We start from the raw sequence: 17,886 nt of genomic DNA on the forward strand, positions 1-17,886 counted from the left end.
GCCTTTTTGGATGCCCTCATGGTAACAGGATGTGAACCAGCAGTCAGTCTCACTTTAGCAGAGCGTGTGATGGCAGGGATCTCGGAGTAGACATCGGAGGTGTCGGGGTAGTTGTCCACCACAAAGTTACAGGTGTGGTGGAGCAGAGACTGTCTGTGGACGGTATCCTTCACCTCTGTCACCTTCTCCAGGTAGTTCAACTCAAAGCCCTTGGCCTGGAGGGAGAGGGAGAGGGAGAGATAGAGATAGAGATAGAGATAGAGAGAGACACACACACCAGTTAAAAAAAGAGAGGAAAAAACACATACAAGCACGTACATACACACACAGCGTAATTATTGTCAGGCTGGGGAGGAACATGCAACACAGTGGTGCAGTGGTTAACACGGTTGCCTCACAGCAAGAAGGTCCTGGGTTTGATTCCCGCTTGGGGACCAGGGCCCTCATTTATCAACGTTGCGTACGCACAGATATGTGCGTAACCCGTGCGTACGATCATTTCTAAGCAAAGTGTGGGACTTATCAAATTGAACTTGTGCTTGACTTTGTGCGTATATATACGCACAGCTTGAATCATGCGTACCTGGGCGCCCGGTGGTAGAATTATTACAGTCTGCAACGCGGAAATAAGCTTCCGTGCATTACTTCCAACACTGGCGTGTTCAACTTCTGTATGACCCGTAATTCATTATAGTTCATTGTAAAATAGCGACAGTAGTGTAATTATAACGGGCTCACGCACGAACAAGAGGTTGGCCTGCTTGTTTGGCACGGGGGGGCAGACGCAGAACACCCACCTCCAAACGCGATTAAATATTGTTTCAAATAAAAAGCGACATACTATTATTTTGTGTCATGTTTCCAAATAAGATTGGCCACAACGAAATGCTTTCTATTTCAATTTGTTGGTTAGAATAGATTACCTCGCTCCGTTGAAACTTCACTGAGACTAAAAGTAAAAGACAGTCTTTTTATTTTTTTGTGAGCTCCGCACACAGATGTAATAATAATAATAATAATAATAATAATAATAATAATAATAACAACAATAATAATAATAGCTTCATTTTATATAGCGCCTTTCAAGAGACCCAAGGTCGCTTTACATAGATAGGGGGGGGAAATAACAAAGTAATAAATATAGTGGACAGACACAACATATAAATATGATGTGATTCAAGTTCACGTTTTTATTGATCACATATGCAGGCTATACATACTGTAGGCTACATGGCACGGTCCATCGTGATATTGTAGATGGATCGAGTAATAGACTGTTATTACTGTACCACCCATGTAGCTGTCAAAGCTCCATCACAAATGCAGTTATGTGAATAGAAAGGGATTCCACTGTCGTTGCTGCCGGGAGGAAAGGCATGCTGCATGTTTTCAATTCATTAAATAAAACTGATACTTTTTGCAAGGGTTTATGACTGTCATACAAATAATCAACCAACTACATACTGTAACCTTTCAGTGCACGTTCTTATTTACATTGCGACAACAGCCTTGTGAGCTCCCGCACACAGACATGATGGAATTCAAGTTCATGTTTGTATTGATCACATAGGCAGTCTACACATGGCGTATAGGCTACATCAGGGGTGCCCAACCTTTTTTGAACCAAGATCTACTTTTTTATTTACCACCTAGCCCGAGAGCTACCAGCCAAAATTGTATATTGTAAGCCGTCATTTGAGGCTTTATAAAAGCAGCATAATGAACACAAATCTGTCAGTGCCGAGTCCGACCTCATCTTAAATAACAAACAGCATTGCTTGTTGTAGTTAACAAGGAGAGGAAGAGTTGATTTAGCAAATCGAATTTTATTAATCAAGATCTACTTGAAATCAGCCCGCGATCTACCTGTCGATCGCGATCGACTGGTTGGGCACCACTGGGCTACATCATACATGACAGTGAGATTCATTGCTCTTGTATATGCTCTCGTATTATTGTTTATATAGGCTACCCAATACCGACATCAAAATAGATTGTATGCCTCTAGAAATCATATGCAGCAGGTAGAAAATTTACGGAAAATCCATTGCGATTTGGAATAAAATTGAGGAGAACTTTAATCCCTGGGTATTAATCGAGCAAAACGGAAAAAGGCAGTCATATTCCAGCACAGTCTTTATTAGTTAATATGGTCTTTAAGTTAATAGATATCATATCCGACATCACCGTACGTGTACATGTCTGTCAGCCTGTCACGTATTTCTCCATAACACGCTTCCCTTCGGCTTAGTCCACTTTTCCACATTTCATGGGGGTGTTCCATTACCGTATATGGTTAATTACGGGCGGTGCTATATGCAAATACTTAAAATCGTGCACGAGCGTGGAGCGTAGAACCTAATGGTATCTAAAAGTCTAAAGTCAATCAAGTCAATCTCTACCCACCTTCATTTTAACTCACAATAAACGTGGCCCCAAAAACTATTTTAGCCTATCGTCAGCATTTGGACAGACATGTTCTGCTCATCTGCTTTTAGTGTAGCTTCTACAAGAGAGCATATGAAGCCAAACATATGCCCTGTTGTATACAGACATTATTAAGTGTTTCCGCTTTGCTTTAAATCTAAATATAATAAGCCCTAAACATAAAGGGTTGTGTTGCCTGAGAACTTACACTTGTACTGTTGAGGAAGTTTCCAATGGCTAACAGTGTTGCTAGGATGCGCTTGAAGGTTTTGTTCTTGGCAAGCTGCTCCATGCCCAGTTTCAAGTCGAAAAGAGGCTCTGCGATCTCCTAAAAGATGAGAGAGGGAGAGAGACGGAGAGAGAGAGGGGGAGACAGAGAGAGAGAGGGGGAGACAGAGAGAGAGAGAGAGAGAGAGAGAGAGAGAGAGAGAGAGAGAAAGAGAGAGAGAGAGAGAGAGGGGGGGGGAGACAGAGAGAGAGAAAGAGAGAGAGAGAGAGAGAGAGAGAGAGAGAGAGAGAGAGAGAGAGAGACAGACACAATGAACAAACAAAATAAAGAAGACAGAGGAGAAGAACAGAGACAAGGACACAGAAGTGCGGTGCTGCTGTTGAGACAAACTCCTCTCTGGTCCTCCATGGAGGGTCGCTGTGTGGAGGATGTGGTGCGCCCGCATTGGGGTGATAATTGGCAATTTCCCGCCTGCGGTTGTACCTGCGCTTGTTACCCGAGCCAGCAGGTGTACTACACAGCATCCTAGTTATATTCCACACAATGCCAGTGTCGAGAGGGGAACTCTGCTGAAGGATAACGAGATACCGTGCCACTTAAGGTCCCGGGAGACAATCGTGACTTCTATATTTTATGTGCTAAAAAAATAAATAAAAAAAGCTACCCTAGTTGCTTTCACAGCACAGAATATGACGCCAATACCGGCGATTGACTGCAAGTAACAGTGGTTAAGAAGGACAATGATCGTGAAAAATATGTTCTTAGCAGTGTGCGTACAGTAGATTATATTTATTGCACATTGCACAGGTACAAGTACAGAGTACAACGAAATGAAGTTGGCTTCTAACCAGAGTGCTATATGAAGTGGTAAAGTGCGGTGCATTGCAGTAGAGTGAAGGAGCAGCGCTGTCTGGACCAACATGACACTATATTCTACTAATAAGCTGCCAGAGTCGGTGAGATGACAGCGTCAGTATTTTTCAAATGTAACCTTTATTTAACCTGGCAGGTCAATTCAGAATCTTTTTTATGGACTTATGGGCAAAGGGACCTCTCGAAGGGTAACGAGGGAAAAGGGGACCCAAAAGAAAAAAAAATCCAGATATGACTATTACAATGACAAGGTATGTAAAATAAAAGCAGAACAGACTATTTACATGTCAGTTAAAGGAAAACTCCAACATTTTGGGAAATTAGCTTATTTGCCATCTACCCTGGAGTTAGCCAAGAAGATACATACCTTTTTCTTCTCCGTGCATGCAGTAGGAGTAGGAAGACGTTGGGAACTAGGCTAATGGGGGAACCTACTTCCAGTGACTGACGCTAAACTAGGCTAACGGTGCACGTCTTCCTACTCCTACTGCATGCACAGAGAAGAAAAAGGTATGTATCTTAAAATGTTGGAGTTTTCCTTTAAAAGGCTGGGTGACGGTTGCAGAACACCTCTGCAGTAGAGTCCTTAACCCTTTCACTGCCACGCTACAGAAGGTTAACCCTTTACTATCACACTACCGACGGTTACCGTTTGGGAGTCAATCAATATGTCCATTTTCAAATTATTTTGCATCTCGGTTCCAACTGCTGGGAGCAGCAGGAGGATTGGCCAAAGGAACATCTATAGCGATATATAGCAGCTCTGGTGTTATAGGGAGTAGATGACCATTTTAACATGTGTATCAAATCAGGAGGGGTCAGACCAAGAAGGGTTTTGTAAAAGAGTGTAAGCCAATGAATTTGTCATCGAGAGAGTAATGGCGGCCAATTTACAGATGTGTATAAGTCACAGTGATGTGTTGAAAAGGGGGCATTTGTAGCAAACCTAATCGCTGAGACATTACGGCGATCAAGGACCCTCTTGCTTCTAATACTATTACAAGCAAGGTGGGGATGTTTCCCCCAGGGACGTTCCTACTAGGGATGTCCCGATCGCCTTTTTTTGCTCCCGATCGGATCCCGATCATGTGATTTTAAATATCTATCGATCCGATCGTTTCCGATCCGATCTTTCACATTAGTAATCAATTTTGACGCATTTTTGTCAGAAACTGGCAGAGCGAGACAAGCCCCTCTGTTGCCTATAGTCCGGGGCGCGAGCGCGGAGGCTTTTGTTATTACATTCAGCCTGAGAAATGTGCTTCTGCTTCATATGAGAAATATTAAAAGTTTCAATATATGTTTGCACATTAGTATACATTCAGTGTTCGACTTCTGAAACGCCGATAATCCTCAGTCACGTTATCCTCCAGGTGAAAAGTTAGTCTGAAAACTTTGCCTCCAGCCTGTCCTCCTTGCAAACATTGCAACTGGCTTGACTTTCTATTTTAAAATCCTTAGTTCCAAACCTCTGACATTAAGTCTAGCTGCTCAAGTCAGTGGATATTAACCGTGTTTCGGGAGCGACGTGTTGTTGTGGCAGAACACCGGTCTAAATGAAAGGGAATGTGTTTGTTGCAACGGTGTAAATTAAAGGGAATGTGTTTGTTGTGGACAATTATTCTGCTCTGTGTGACAATAAATACATTAATGATGATATATTATATGTAATTTAAAACCAAAACTAAGGCCTCCGTATGAGTTTAAGACGTGGACATGGTCATGTTTGTTGAATAATTTTTTTTTTTTGACTGCCGATTTTTATTATTTTTTTTTCCCGATCCCCGATCCTCTGAAAAGCACGTGATCGGATCGGGACATCCCTAGTTCCTACCTTCTCCAGGGTCTCGTAGTTGAGTTTGAAGGCCCAGAGTTGCAGGCGTGCAGTGATGCCATTGATGGAGGACAGTGTGAGGAGAAACTGCTCCGCCGTGCCCAGGGGAACGTCAGGGTTGGCCAGCTGGGCCTCCTGGATCTTCTGCTTCTCCTCCTCGGTGGGCGTCATGGTCAGGATCTTCTACAGAACCACAGGAGAGGTCGTGTGTGAGTATGACAAGTACAAGAAACAAAAGGTTATACTTTTGATAGAAAACACACACGCGCGCAACATTCTTCCACTGCGTGTTTGAAATATTTTGATGATGACGGCATGGAATTGACCTCTCAAATCTCAAACCATGCCTTCTTTTCTTGATCCTCCAATCTGTTGCTTCCCTCGGACAAACAAAGTTTCTAGAAAAGGGGGCGGGGTTTGAGATAGGTACATTTCTCCAAACAGCGCATTTGACCCCCAGAACTTGTATGGGTGAAAACAGCCTTTCATAGAGTATAAGTATAAGATGGCTGCCAAGAAGTTTGAGAATGTTGCCATGGAAACATTGATGAACTACCAAGGTACAACAAACATTTGAACTAATAGGGCAATTTCTTTCAAAATGGTGGCTGGGGGGTAAAATGAGGCAATGGCTCTGGGGTAAATTTAGCCAGTGGTTCAACCTAGGATACAGAGATAAGAGGATCGTAAAATATGAGTTAAAGAAGAAGCTCGCTGGTCATGTTAAACAGCTGGCTGACAGGTTCCATGGTCTTAACACCTAAGAAATGCAGTGAAATTGCACTTTTAACATTATTAATTAATGTCAATAAGACTGTTTTAAAAAGACTGTGCTGTTCAGTCGTATTTGATAACGGAATAGATTAATTTAATTATGTCCAGATTTTTACTTGGAAAAGGTCAGTCGGTCAGTTTACACATGTGTTGTTCAACTTACACTTTCGCTAAGATCAACTGAGCCCTAGCCCAGGCAAGTTGAGCCAGAGGACCACTTTTCTTTTTTTAAAGCCATATTTTCTTACCCCTTTAATCATTTCAATTTGTAGTAAACATTTTGAAATGTAGGTAGATGTACTCGCTTTGCTTCTGTCTCATTCTTCCTTGCCGAGAGGTAATTTTATGTAAAAAAAACTGCTCATCTTACCCAGCTCTCCCCTACACATTCTCTCACCATAGCGACAGCGATCTTTGCGGTGCGGTCCGCGTAGACCCTCGTCTGCATGGTTACCAGATCTTGGATCTCACCCAGGCCGTAAATGCCGTAATATCACTGTTGATACCAGACAAGCTGCACAGTGTTTGCCAGAAGACCATTTGTGACCCTTCACTCCTACAGCATATTCTAATCTAGAGAATTAATAACAATCTATGGGGATACCTGTTCCTCATTCATAATCAAGATAAATCATCCATGATTCTCTTTTACTTATGAACTAACCACCTCTCAAATCTCAAGGACATAATTACAAATCCTCTGCATGCCATTGCTGCGGTCACCGCATTGCCATGGCAGGGAATGTTATTCGCGGTCAAACAGCCCCCTCTGGTGGTGTGACGCTGATCCTACCTCTATGCCCTCCTTGTTGATGGCAAACTCGTCAAAGTTGAGGATGGCCGCTTTGATGACGTGGGCGGCGGGCAGGACCGTCATGCCGATGTTGATGGCGTTACTCCTCTTAGAGTCCAGAACTTGAATCTCAGACCTCTTCACCTCGGGTCCCTTCTGCACAAACAAAAACACAGAGGGAGATTTATTTCCAAAATGATGAATGCAAGTATGGAATGCAGCAGCACAGTGTAAAGCTCACTTTCAAAGCAATCTGTAAAATGTGTAAGAAAATAAGTTGAAATGTTGTGATTTTACATAAACACCATCTACTCTAAGAATATAAATGAGATATGAGAAAATGATCATAACATCTGAATGAACGGTCCGCCACGGACTGCCTACTAACCTTAGCCACAGGCATCTCCTTTGCCTTGGACTCAAACAGGTGCTCCAGCTTGGCCGTGTCAACCGTCACTTTATCCAGCGAGGCCCACACCGTCCCCCGGCCAAACTTACACTTCCTGGGACTGTCGGGCTGCTTCAGCTCCTTCCAGAACAGCTTCACCGTCTTGCGCTTCTTATCAAACGCCGGGTTTGCGGCCTGGGGAGGCGGAGGAGGGCCGCCGGGGGGAGGCGGAGGCGGAGGGGGGCCTACTCCCGGGCATGGAGGCGGGGGTGGGGGCGGAGGGGGAGCCATGCCCCCTGGAGCGCCGGGGGGAGGCGGCGGCGGTGGAGGAGGAGGGGGGGCACCACCACCACACAGACCTGGCATGGGTGGCGGCGGAGGCATGCCGTTGTGCAGAGCGGAGCTGGCGTCAAAGGTGTCCATGTCCAGGACGTCTATGTCCTCCTCCTCCAGCAGGTCAGAGAAGTCCAGGTCTTTGATCCGCAGGGCCTTGGAGCTGGGCTGCAGCTGCTCCCAGGCATCCCCGGGGCCGTGGTCCCTGGCCAGGGGCGTCATCAGGGTCTTCTCCAGACTGCGGCTGTGGGACTCTGCGTCGATGCTGTACTGCGGCCGTATCCGCTTGTGCTGCTGCTCCTCGGCCAGCCGGGCGCGCGCCGCCTGGGCCGTGCCGCCCAGACCCTCCAGCTCCGCGCGCCGGGACGTGCTGCCGTCGGAGGGGGGGGCCGGCTGGCCCGAGCGGGCCTTGAGGCTGGACAGGCGCTCGGCCAGACTCCCCACGCTGCTCAGGTCGTCGCCCTCGCTGCCGCCGGGGTCGACGTTGGCTTCTTCCTCGGACGGGCTCCTCAGAGATCCACCGGAGGTGGCGTTCTTGGAATAGAGCATGTCCAGCATGAACTTCCTGTCGTTGGAGAGGGTGTTACGCTGCTCCACCATACTGCCCTGCCGGTGGAAAGCGCCGCCTACAGATAGAATAGAATAGAATAGAATAGAAATACTTTATTCATCCCGAGGGAAATTTGGCACTACAAATCGCTCACAGTAAACAGTAGACATTTGGATAGACAAAAACAAAAGTCACGAATAAGAATAAAATAAGCCTAAGAATGAAATACGGTCCGGGATATACATTTCCTATGTCACATTCTAATATAAAATATACAGAAATATACAGTAAGTGTACATTTGTAAATGTAAAAGTCCAGGGCCCTCATTTATCAACAATGCTTAGAAAGTGTTCTATTTTGCGGCTAAGTGGCGCAGTGGGCAGCTCTCGCCGTTGCTACCGGCTTGGCTGGTCGTTCATACTAATACAATTGGCAGTATTAGAGGGTGGGAAAGCCGGTGGGTGGGGATTGGACGTTGTGAACGGCGACTCCTACAGGTCGGTTGGTGCGCCTGTACAGCAGAATCAGGAAGTATCGGGGGCAGCGTGAGCCTCCCACGCGCTTCTCCTCGCCACAGAGATCGTGCTGTTCAGGTGAAAAGATGCGACAGCTGCCTCCTCGTGTACGGGAGGGGACACGTGATGCAAGGCTTGGTCCTCACTGCAGCCGACCAGTGGGAGGCATAGTCTAGCAACGTTCGAGACAGGGGAGGGGAGAATTGAAGGGAGAATTGGCGAGGCGAAATTGGGATGGGAGAAAAATAGAAAATAAGGACAAAAAGTGGATCTAAAAAAAAAGAAAGTGTTCTATTTTCGTTCTTAAGCCCAGAATTTAGAATGCCTCTACGCACAGAAAAATCGGGATTTATCACACGTGCGTACACAGATCGTACGCACACCTGCAAGTACTCCGTGTTGATAAATGCCACTTGTTCTACGCTCCGAGCTTGTGCACGATTTTAAGTATTTGCATATAGAACCGCCCGTAATTAACCATATACGGTAATGAAACACCCCCATGAAATGTGGAAAAGTGGACTAAACCGAGCGAACACGTGGGAGAAATACGCGACAGGCAGCTGACAGACGTGTACACAGTGATGTCGGAAACAGTCGGATATGATATCTATTAACTTCTGTGGTAATATTGAGTTGAATTTCATAAATAAACTTGTATACTGGCTAGCAGAGTGGGTTTTCAGTGCTAAATATAGATGAAACAGGGGTGACAGAGAGCTATTCTCCACCCCCACTAGGTGATCAGATTAGTACTGTATGGTAAATAGCCCAAAGGGTCAAAGCGTATTCACACCCCCCCACCAGAGGACATCATGTCACACCCCCCCTCGTGAGACAAGACAGGCCCCTTCATCTCAGCAAAAGATCACATCAACGGGGGCCACCGCTGTCCCATCACGTCGCCACAACCCAGGGGGGAGGGGCTGCCAGCGCCCACAGGAGACCGCTCACAGAAGACGCCCACGGACCAACTGTATTATGTAAAGCTATTATTGGCTAGAAATTGTAGTATAAAGGAGGGGACATTTTGGTAATTCGGGAGCTCTCAGACCGGACCAACCCCAGGGGGTCTGGGGGCTCCACCGCTCCTTCCACCAGAGAGACTGTGCTGCTGCATTTTATGTGAGTAACTCATGGACCCTTGGTTGGTTAAAATAGAATGTAAAGATACTTATCTTAGAAACCAGATTTACTCATGTATAATGTGTGCAGTATGGTTAATGTATGTTCAGATTATGTTAACCAAGTGACTGTTTTATGTACATTATTGAGGTTTGAGATGCAAACCTGATTGTGATATTTCTGTACACAGGCAGCCCTGTTAATGTTCTCTGATAATCTTTTGTATGTAGAAGGCAACCTTCTATTCACTCTTGGCCCTGGCTCAAATAAATCAGTTGAGTTGAACTACAGTTCTGGTTTGTCTGGCGTACACGTTTTATTCCTCATCTGCTAAGTCAGATGAGGAGACCAACAATTCTATCAGTATGAATCCTTCCTCCTCCTTCCAGATAATCAATCTCATTGTATTGTACTACAATAACCTCAAATTATTGTAGAAAGTCTGTGGGAATTTACCACACTTCCTAAAGACCATTGCTGCCTGGGCAGCGCAAACACTAATAAAGACTGTTAACCACTGTTTGGCGTTGGTGTCATTAATAATAACCATGCTGGAATATGAATGCCCTTTTTCGCTTCGTTCTTTTAAAGTTCGATTACCCAGGGATTAAAGTTCTCTGTCAATTTGGTTCCAAATCGCGACGGATCTTCCGTCAATTTTCTACCTGCATGGTTTAATATGATTTGTAGAGGCATACAATCTATTTTGATGTCGGTATTAGGTATAGCCTATATAAATTATATATGCATAGCCTACATTATGCAACAGTAATATGCGCATAAAGCAGCATGGCACAGACATGTCACACGAAGCCCCGCGCCTGCATACAGTAAACTAACTTGATCGTTAATATAACTTGTCCTTGTATCTTTACGCTTATGAAAACATTAAATAATATGTATAGGCTATAGGCCGTAGTTTTGCCTTAATAGCCTATATTCTCAAATGGTATGTAATGGCTATCCGCTGTGGGCTATCTCCTCGCTGACGGACCAGTATACCTTTATATCATATCATATTCCTATGTCTCCAAGGAATCGTGGGGCTCTGGGGAAGAAAGGTTAGGAACCCCTGCTATAGCCTATCCTAGGCTATTTTATTTACAGTAGTCTATTTATGATTTGTTTCCATAGCCGGTCTCAGTTATGCTGTGGCTGAGATGGGTCGGGATTAATGAAGCTGATAGGAGACGGCTTCTCGGCTATACGAATTAAAGCCACGATTGAAAATAATGTACTTCCTTCTTGACAATAGCATATACTATAACAATAATACGAGAGTACAAGAACAATGAATCTCACTGCCATGTAGCCTACGCCATGTATAGCCTGCCTATGTGATCAATAAAAACGCGAACTTGAATTTCATTATTTATATGTTGTGTCTGTCCACTATGTTTGTTACTTTGTTATTTCCCCACCCCAATGTAAAGCGACCTTGGGTCTCTTGAAAGGCGCTATATAAAATGAAGCTATTATTATTATTATTATTATTATTAACACTTTGACTGCCATGAAACGTGTTTTGACGTCATTGCGGGCCATGCTCAAGTTGCCGGAGGACGCTGTACAGCGTCCTTATATCAATATTTCAAAAATCTGCGATCGGATTCATATGTCCCCTCCGCTGGCCTGAGATCCACCAGCAGGACCCACTGAGCTCTCTGGTGGTTCAGGAGCGCCATCTGGTGGCCGATCGGCGCAATCGCTTTAACAGGAAGTGGCATAGAGGTTGTGCTAGACGTCCGTAGTACTTCTGGGCGCTCGCTATAGGTCCCGGGACTCTGGCTCGTCACGCTACACAGTGATCGATTGCCAATAACTCGATAAACAACATGATTTGGACGTATATACCATTATACAAGCTGGAGATGGACCGGGTAAATTTACATCCCATAATGATAAGATTTCAACTCTACGATGATCGCCCAACGGCGCGCGGAGACTGGGGTGAGTTTCAGCGTGTAACGTTACCGTCTTCGATACTAACTGCTATTATCAACATTTGACCCACATTAGATGATTGGTATAACGCTGCCCACGGAATTATAAACGCCCCCTAGCCCATCCGGTCAACATCAGATGACGTGTAGTAACTTCTAGAAGTACGTCTAGTTGGAATTTTTTATATCGCGCTGATTGCCATAAAACTGTATTGCATCATCAATATAATGCATTTGGGGCTATAGATCACGTTCTGGAGAAAGCTGCAGAAAGAGATGAAAACATACTTATACATTAGATTAGACCATACTTTACTATGAATATGTGAATGAAAAAGTTTAACGTTGCTACACAATGAACAATACATATAGGACTTTGAATGGGCCCTAATAATGGCAATGTAGCAATAGAATTTAAAAAGTTATAGCCCTGCAAAGAAGGGGTACTCTCCATAGACAAATAGAGCCGGCAACCTATGGTATATCATGAATTTAACCCAAGGCAACCAAAGTGTTAAATATTATTATTATTATTATTATTATTATTATTATTATTATTATTATTACGTCTGTGCGGGAGCTCACAAATAGACTGTGTTAGTCTCAGTGAAGTTTCAACGGAGGTCATCTATTCTAACCAACAAATTGAAGTAGAAAGCATTTCGTTGTGACCAATCTTATTTGGAAACATGACACAATATAATAGTATTTCGCTTTTTATTTTAAACAATATTTAATTGCGCTTGGAGGTGGGTGTTCTGTGTCTGCCCCCCGTGCCAAACAAGCAGGCCAACCTCTTGTTCGCGCGTGAGCCCGTTATAAATTACACTACTGTCGCTATTTTACAATTAACTATAATGAATTACGGGTCATACAGAACACGCCAGTGTTGAAACTAATGCACGGAAGCTTATTTCCGCGTTGCAATATTCATATTCTACCACCGGGCGCCAGGTACGCATGCTCTGAGCTGTGCGTAAATATACGCACAAAGTCAAGCACATGTTCAAATTGATAAGTCACACACTTTGCTTAGAAATGATCGTACGCACGGGTTACGCACCATTGATAAATGAGGGCCCAGGAAGGTAGTAGTAGATCAGGAGTGGAAATAAATGTATGATACCAGTAATTGGCATTTCTATCAAAGATGCTAATAATTATGTTTTGTTTGTGAAGACATTACAAGAAAATGTGGAATACTGAAAACATGTTTCACCATCTTCCCTCCCAAAATCAGCCTCCCTGTGTTATCAAAAGAGATCCCCCGCCCCCGCCCTGCTTGTTCTGCACGTCTCTCAGCCACGGCAGGGCAGGAAGAGGGAAGACAGATCCTCATCTGCTACTTTAAACAGTTTGCAGCCAAAGTGGACCAGCCCAGAGCCATTGGGCCCAATTTAGGACTGGCTCATTTGACTCAGGGCCACAGGGGGAAGAGGAGGGGAAACGGTATTTAACGTTTATCTTCAAAGCCACAACGCAAATATTTTGGTTTGAACTTGAGTCTACTCATTCCAATGTCCATTTATAATCCACAATAAAAGTGATTTGCCTTGTGCAATGCCACTATGATCCCTGAGAGGTGAGAGGCCTTGAGAAGGTCACCTGCACTCGACAAAAGGTCATGTTGCGTTCTACCATTCTACCTTCCACTAGTAATAATGAAAGCCAATAACATCTATTGAAGGTAAATCTGAGCCTGATACATATAGAATACATTGAGCGACACCTCACAACGTGTACTAGTCAGTCCAGTAATAGCAAGGATGATAGAGACAGAGAGGAAGATAGACAGAGAGAGAGAGAAGAGGAGAGAACGAGAGAGAGACATACAGAGAGAGAGAGAGAGAGAGAGAGAGAGAGAGAGAGAGAGAGAGAGAGAGAGAGAGAGAGAGAGAGAGAGAGCGAGAGAGTGTGAGAGAGAAAGAGAGCGAGAGAGAGAGCGAGAGACAGACAGAGAGTGAGAGACGGATACACACAGACGGATAGAGAGAGAGAGAGAGGAAAGGGAGGGTAAGCTGGGGGAGGGGTGGTATCTGGGATATCTTGCCTGGTTCATTATGGGCCGTCTGTGTGTCTATGGGTCCCTGCTGCTCCAGGGTGGTGGGGGTGTGGGTGGGGCCACTCCCTCCGGAGACCTGGCTCAGAGACGCAGGCTCTGTACCACCAGCCTGGGAAGGGCCTGGGAAATACACACACATATATTATACACATGTATATACAGCAAACGTACACGATATGTACAGCAGTGGCACCTGCACAGCAGATACAGTAATAAAGTGTAACCAATAATATACAAACAACACAGATATAGCTGCAGTATTCTATGCCGAGCAGCCACTTTAAAGGGATATTTCAGATTTTTGGACATGAAGTGGTATGAAATACTTGCTAGCAGTATAACTGTTGCAATGCCGTTAGCTTACTCACAAGTGCCGTGGTTGGAGTTCTGGACAAACCGGGAAGCTTCAGAAAGGCTGCAAACGTGGGTTATGAGACAAAAAAGGGTTGATTCGCACCATTACATGAAGGCAAAGGTTTTAACCATCCACAACAGAAAACCGCAGTCCTCGAGTATTTCCTATGCTTGATTCCTATTGAAACAAGACCCAGCGCGTATAAACTGTGTCACACTGGGTACTAGTTCCAACACATAGCTTCACTCTGAAGCATAGGAGATGCTCAAGGACTGGTTTTCTGGTTGTGGATGGTTAAAACGGTTGCCTGCGTGTAATGGTGTGGATAATTTTTTTTTGTCTCGTGACCCCATTTGCTGCATGTCTGAAGTGCCAGAACTCCGACCATGGGACCCTGAGTGAGTAAAGCTAATGACATTGCATCAACCACACTACTAGCAAGTATTTCATGCATTTCATGTATTTCATTCAACTATCCCTTTAAACCACACTACTAGCAAGTATTTCATGCCACTTAATTAGAAAATAAATCACAAAACAAAAAACACAAGATTACAGCCAGAGAGAGAAACAATACTAATGGAATAAACTACCCTGTCAATTTGAATTCCCCATTTCTAACGGTAATACTGGAGCACAATACCGGTGTACTTGAACGACCACATCAAGCAAGAGGTGGCCGCGGGCAAATACTGCGGCATGGTCATGCTAGACCTACAAAAGGCCTTCGACACTGTCAATCACACCATTCTGATTGACAAGCTAAAAGCAATTGGTTTTGATAGTCTATCAGTGAGCTGGATGCAATCCTACCTGGAGGGGAGAGAACAGATGGTGGAGGTAAACGGTACCCTACCCCCCCCCCCCCTCACAGTGAACTGTGGTGTTCCACAAGGAAGCATACTAGGACCACTACTGTTCCTAATTTATGCAAATGACATGTCGTCAGCTTGTGACTGCAACTTGTTCCTGTTTGCGGACGACTCAGCCCTGCTGGTCTCTGACAAGAACAAGTTACAGGTTGAAAAAACCCTCAGCTCGGAACTAGGCAAAATCTGCATATGGCTCGCCGACCACAAACTATCATTACACATGGGCAAAACAGAGTCCATTCTCTTCGGTTCAAATAACAAACTCAGCAAGACCGACGGCTTCTCAGTTACAGTGGGTGACAATATTGTCACAAGGAAAGATGAAATTACCTACCTGGGTTCCATCCTAGAGGCTAATCTTTCCTGTGACAAAATGGCATCCAATGTAATAAAAAAAGTCAATCAACGAACTCGATTCTTGTACCGGATCTCCTCCCTGGTAAACAAGAATACCCTGAAGACTCTGGCAGGAGCACTCATTCAAGGGTACTACGACTATGCTTGCACCTCATGGTACCAAAGCACCTCAAAGGCACTAAAAACCAAATTACAAACATCTCAAAACAAACTAGTCAGACTACTGCTTGACCTGACTCCTAGAACCCACCTCACCCCTGCACACTTTGCCAACCTAGGATGGCTTAGAGTAGACGACAGAGTACAGCAACTTGCAATGGGCCTGGTCTACAAGATACACTACACGACCAAGGTACCCATGTACATGTCAAAATACTTCCCAAAGGTCAGTGAATACCACGATCACAACACCAGAGGGAGCTCCACAAATCATGTAAAACCCAGATTCGGCTCAAACAAGGGACTAAACACGTTTCGCAATTATGCCACAACAATGTGGAACGCCCTACCCAAAGCTGTAAAGGAATGTGAATCACTACCCACCTTCAAAAACACTCTCAAAGAACACCTACGGGAGACTGCAATTCAAAACTGGCCCCTACAAATGTCCTAACCCAGTTGTACAATAAAGACCAAGCATGGCTTTGTCAGTATTCCAATGTACCCAAACCCCCCCACCTCCAATGTACAGCCCCACCCAACCCCACCCCACCTACCCAACCTCCTCCAATGTACAGTTTCTATGTCAAATGTAGGTCAGTATTCCAATGTACAGTGCCCCCCCCCTACCCAACCCCCCCCCCCCCCCCCCACCTCCAATGTACAGCCCCACCCCACCTAACCAACCTCCCCCAATGCACAGTTTCTATGTCAAATGTAAATACACTCTTTTTCTGGATTTTTTTAGTATCACAAACAGTACTGTATTTGAAAATCTGGTATGTCATAAATGTATAGATGTAGCAGTACTGTCTATCTGTATGTCATGTGTGTCATATGATGAATTGAAAATGGAGGACCCTGATGGAAACAAGACGAAAGTCTTTCTCAGGTCTGCATCCTCTTAACAATTGTATGTATTGAGCTGTACTGTACTGTACCCATTCTGCAATCTGTTAATAAACTTTTCAATCAATCAATCAATCAATACTTCAGAGCAATGGCCCCCGCCCCCCTCCCCCCAGACTCCAATTCATGCCAATGTGAAAAGCACTCTGCCCTCCTCTGCCAAAGGCCTATTCACTTGTCTCCCTCGGACTGCGTGTGTGTGTGTGTGTCTGTGTTTGTCTATGTGTGTGCACGTTTGTGCACGCACGTGTTCGTGTGAGTATGCCTACTGGGGTTGCGGACCTCCCTGTCTCTCATTTCCATGTGTTTGGTGGCGACAGAAAAGAGTCTTTCCGTGTGTCCTGCCTCTAGGAGGCTTCATGGGACCTGCAGCCTCCAGCGTTCCTCTGGCATCGCCCACCTGGCACCCAGCCTGCCAATCTGGCCAACAGGTGGGGTGGAAGAAGGTTTCCACTGGGGGTTGTTTGTGTGGCTAATTCTGCTGGTCCAAGAGTGATTGTATTATGTATTTATTTTTTTATTTTTTTATTCCAAATGAAACGGGACAGGCAGGCGAGACACACCGTCGGGAGGAATCTGATGATGTGATCGTTGAAAACATCGGGGTCAATACTAGCCCGTCTCCCAAGCCACACAGTCATGGTATTGTTTGTGCATGTGTAGCCGGGCTCGTGTTGCCACCTCTGCGTTGTGTTAAACTTCGATGCCCCTGAGGGAGTTTTCGAACCCGGGTCGGCCGCACCGCGGGTGATATCACAGACCGCTATACCAAGAGGTGAATCAACTTCTTGGTAACGTGTCTGTATGGCTTTTAAGGGGGAGTGGGTTTAACTCTCAGTACCGCTACGTGCCACAGTCACTTCACAACACTTGAAGTCCATCGTGACTGTGGATATTACTCACGGACCTCCATTACACATGCCTACTTTTTTCATTTCAGCTTGACTTGAAGTTGTAGCCATAATTGCATCCCGTCAAGCAAAGATCACTGTGCGTGTGTGTGTGTGTGTGTGTGTGTGTGTGTGTGTGTGTGTGTGTGTGTGTGTGTGTGTGTGTGTGTGTGTGTGTGTGTGTGTGTGTGTGTGTGTGTGTGTGTGTGTGTGTGTGTGTCTGGCATAACACACCCTGACCCTGTCTGACCCAGCGGGTCCTGAACTGAGTCCAGGTCTAACCAGCAGGAACGGAGCAGGTGTGAATTATGCCCTAATCGCTCACAACAGCACCGGTGTTTCTGTCATGAGCAACACATCAGGAGGAGGAAGGGCCAGGGGAGTGTCAGGGCCAGAGGTCACATGGCAACCTGGGGTATTGGGGGTTTTGACTCAACCAGCCACTAATCTGTCCAAATAGCCTTGGCCACAGCCTCAGGAAATAAAATGGGATTCTG

The 17,886-nt window shown here is 45.2% G+C and overlaps 1 protein-coding gene across 3 annotated transcripts in view; it reads right to left on the bottom strand.

Annotated features, from left to right (window-relative positions):
- The window catches only part of fhod1 (formin homology 2 domain containing 1), a 132,523-nt gene that overhangs the window by 16,868 nt on the left and 97,769 nt on the right, over positions 1 to 17,886 (bottom strand). For all 3 annotated transcript variants that reach the window (XM_084337610.1, XM_084337609.1, XM_084337608.1), the window contains 6 exons: positions 13,836 to 13,967; positions 7,319 to 8,277; positions 6,931 to 7,086; positions 5,364 to 5,546; positions 2,636 to 2,755; positions 54 to 215 (listed from right to left, as the gene is read on the bottom strand). In XM_084337610.1, the coding sequence (XP_084193736.1) occupies positions 54 to 215; positions 2,636 to 2,755; positions 5,364 to 5,546; positions 6,931 to 7,086; positions 7,319 to 8,277; positions 13,836 to 13,967 (1,712 nt within the window). The remainder of the gene's footprint in view (positions 1 to 53; positions 216 to 2,635; positions 2,756 to 5,363; positions 5,547 to 6,930; positions 7,087 to 7,318; positions 8,278 to 13,835; positions 13,968 to 17,886) is intronic.

This window comes from Notolepis coatsorum (genome assembly GCF_963971535.1).
Source record: "Notolepis coatsorum genome assembly, chromosome: 20".
NCBI classification, from domain to species: domain Eukaryota; kingdom Metazoa; phylum Chordata; class Actinopteri; order Aulopiformes; family Paralepididae; genus Notolepis; species Notolepis coatsorum.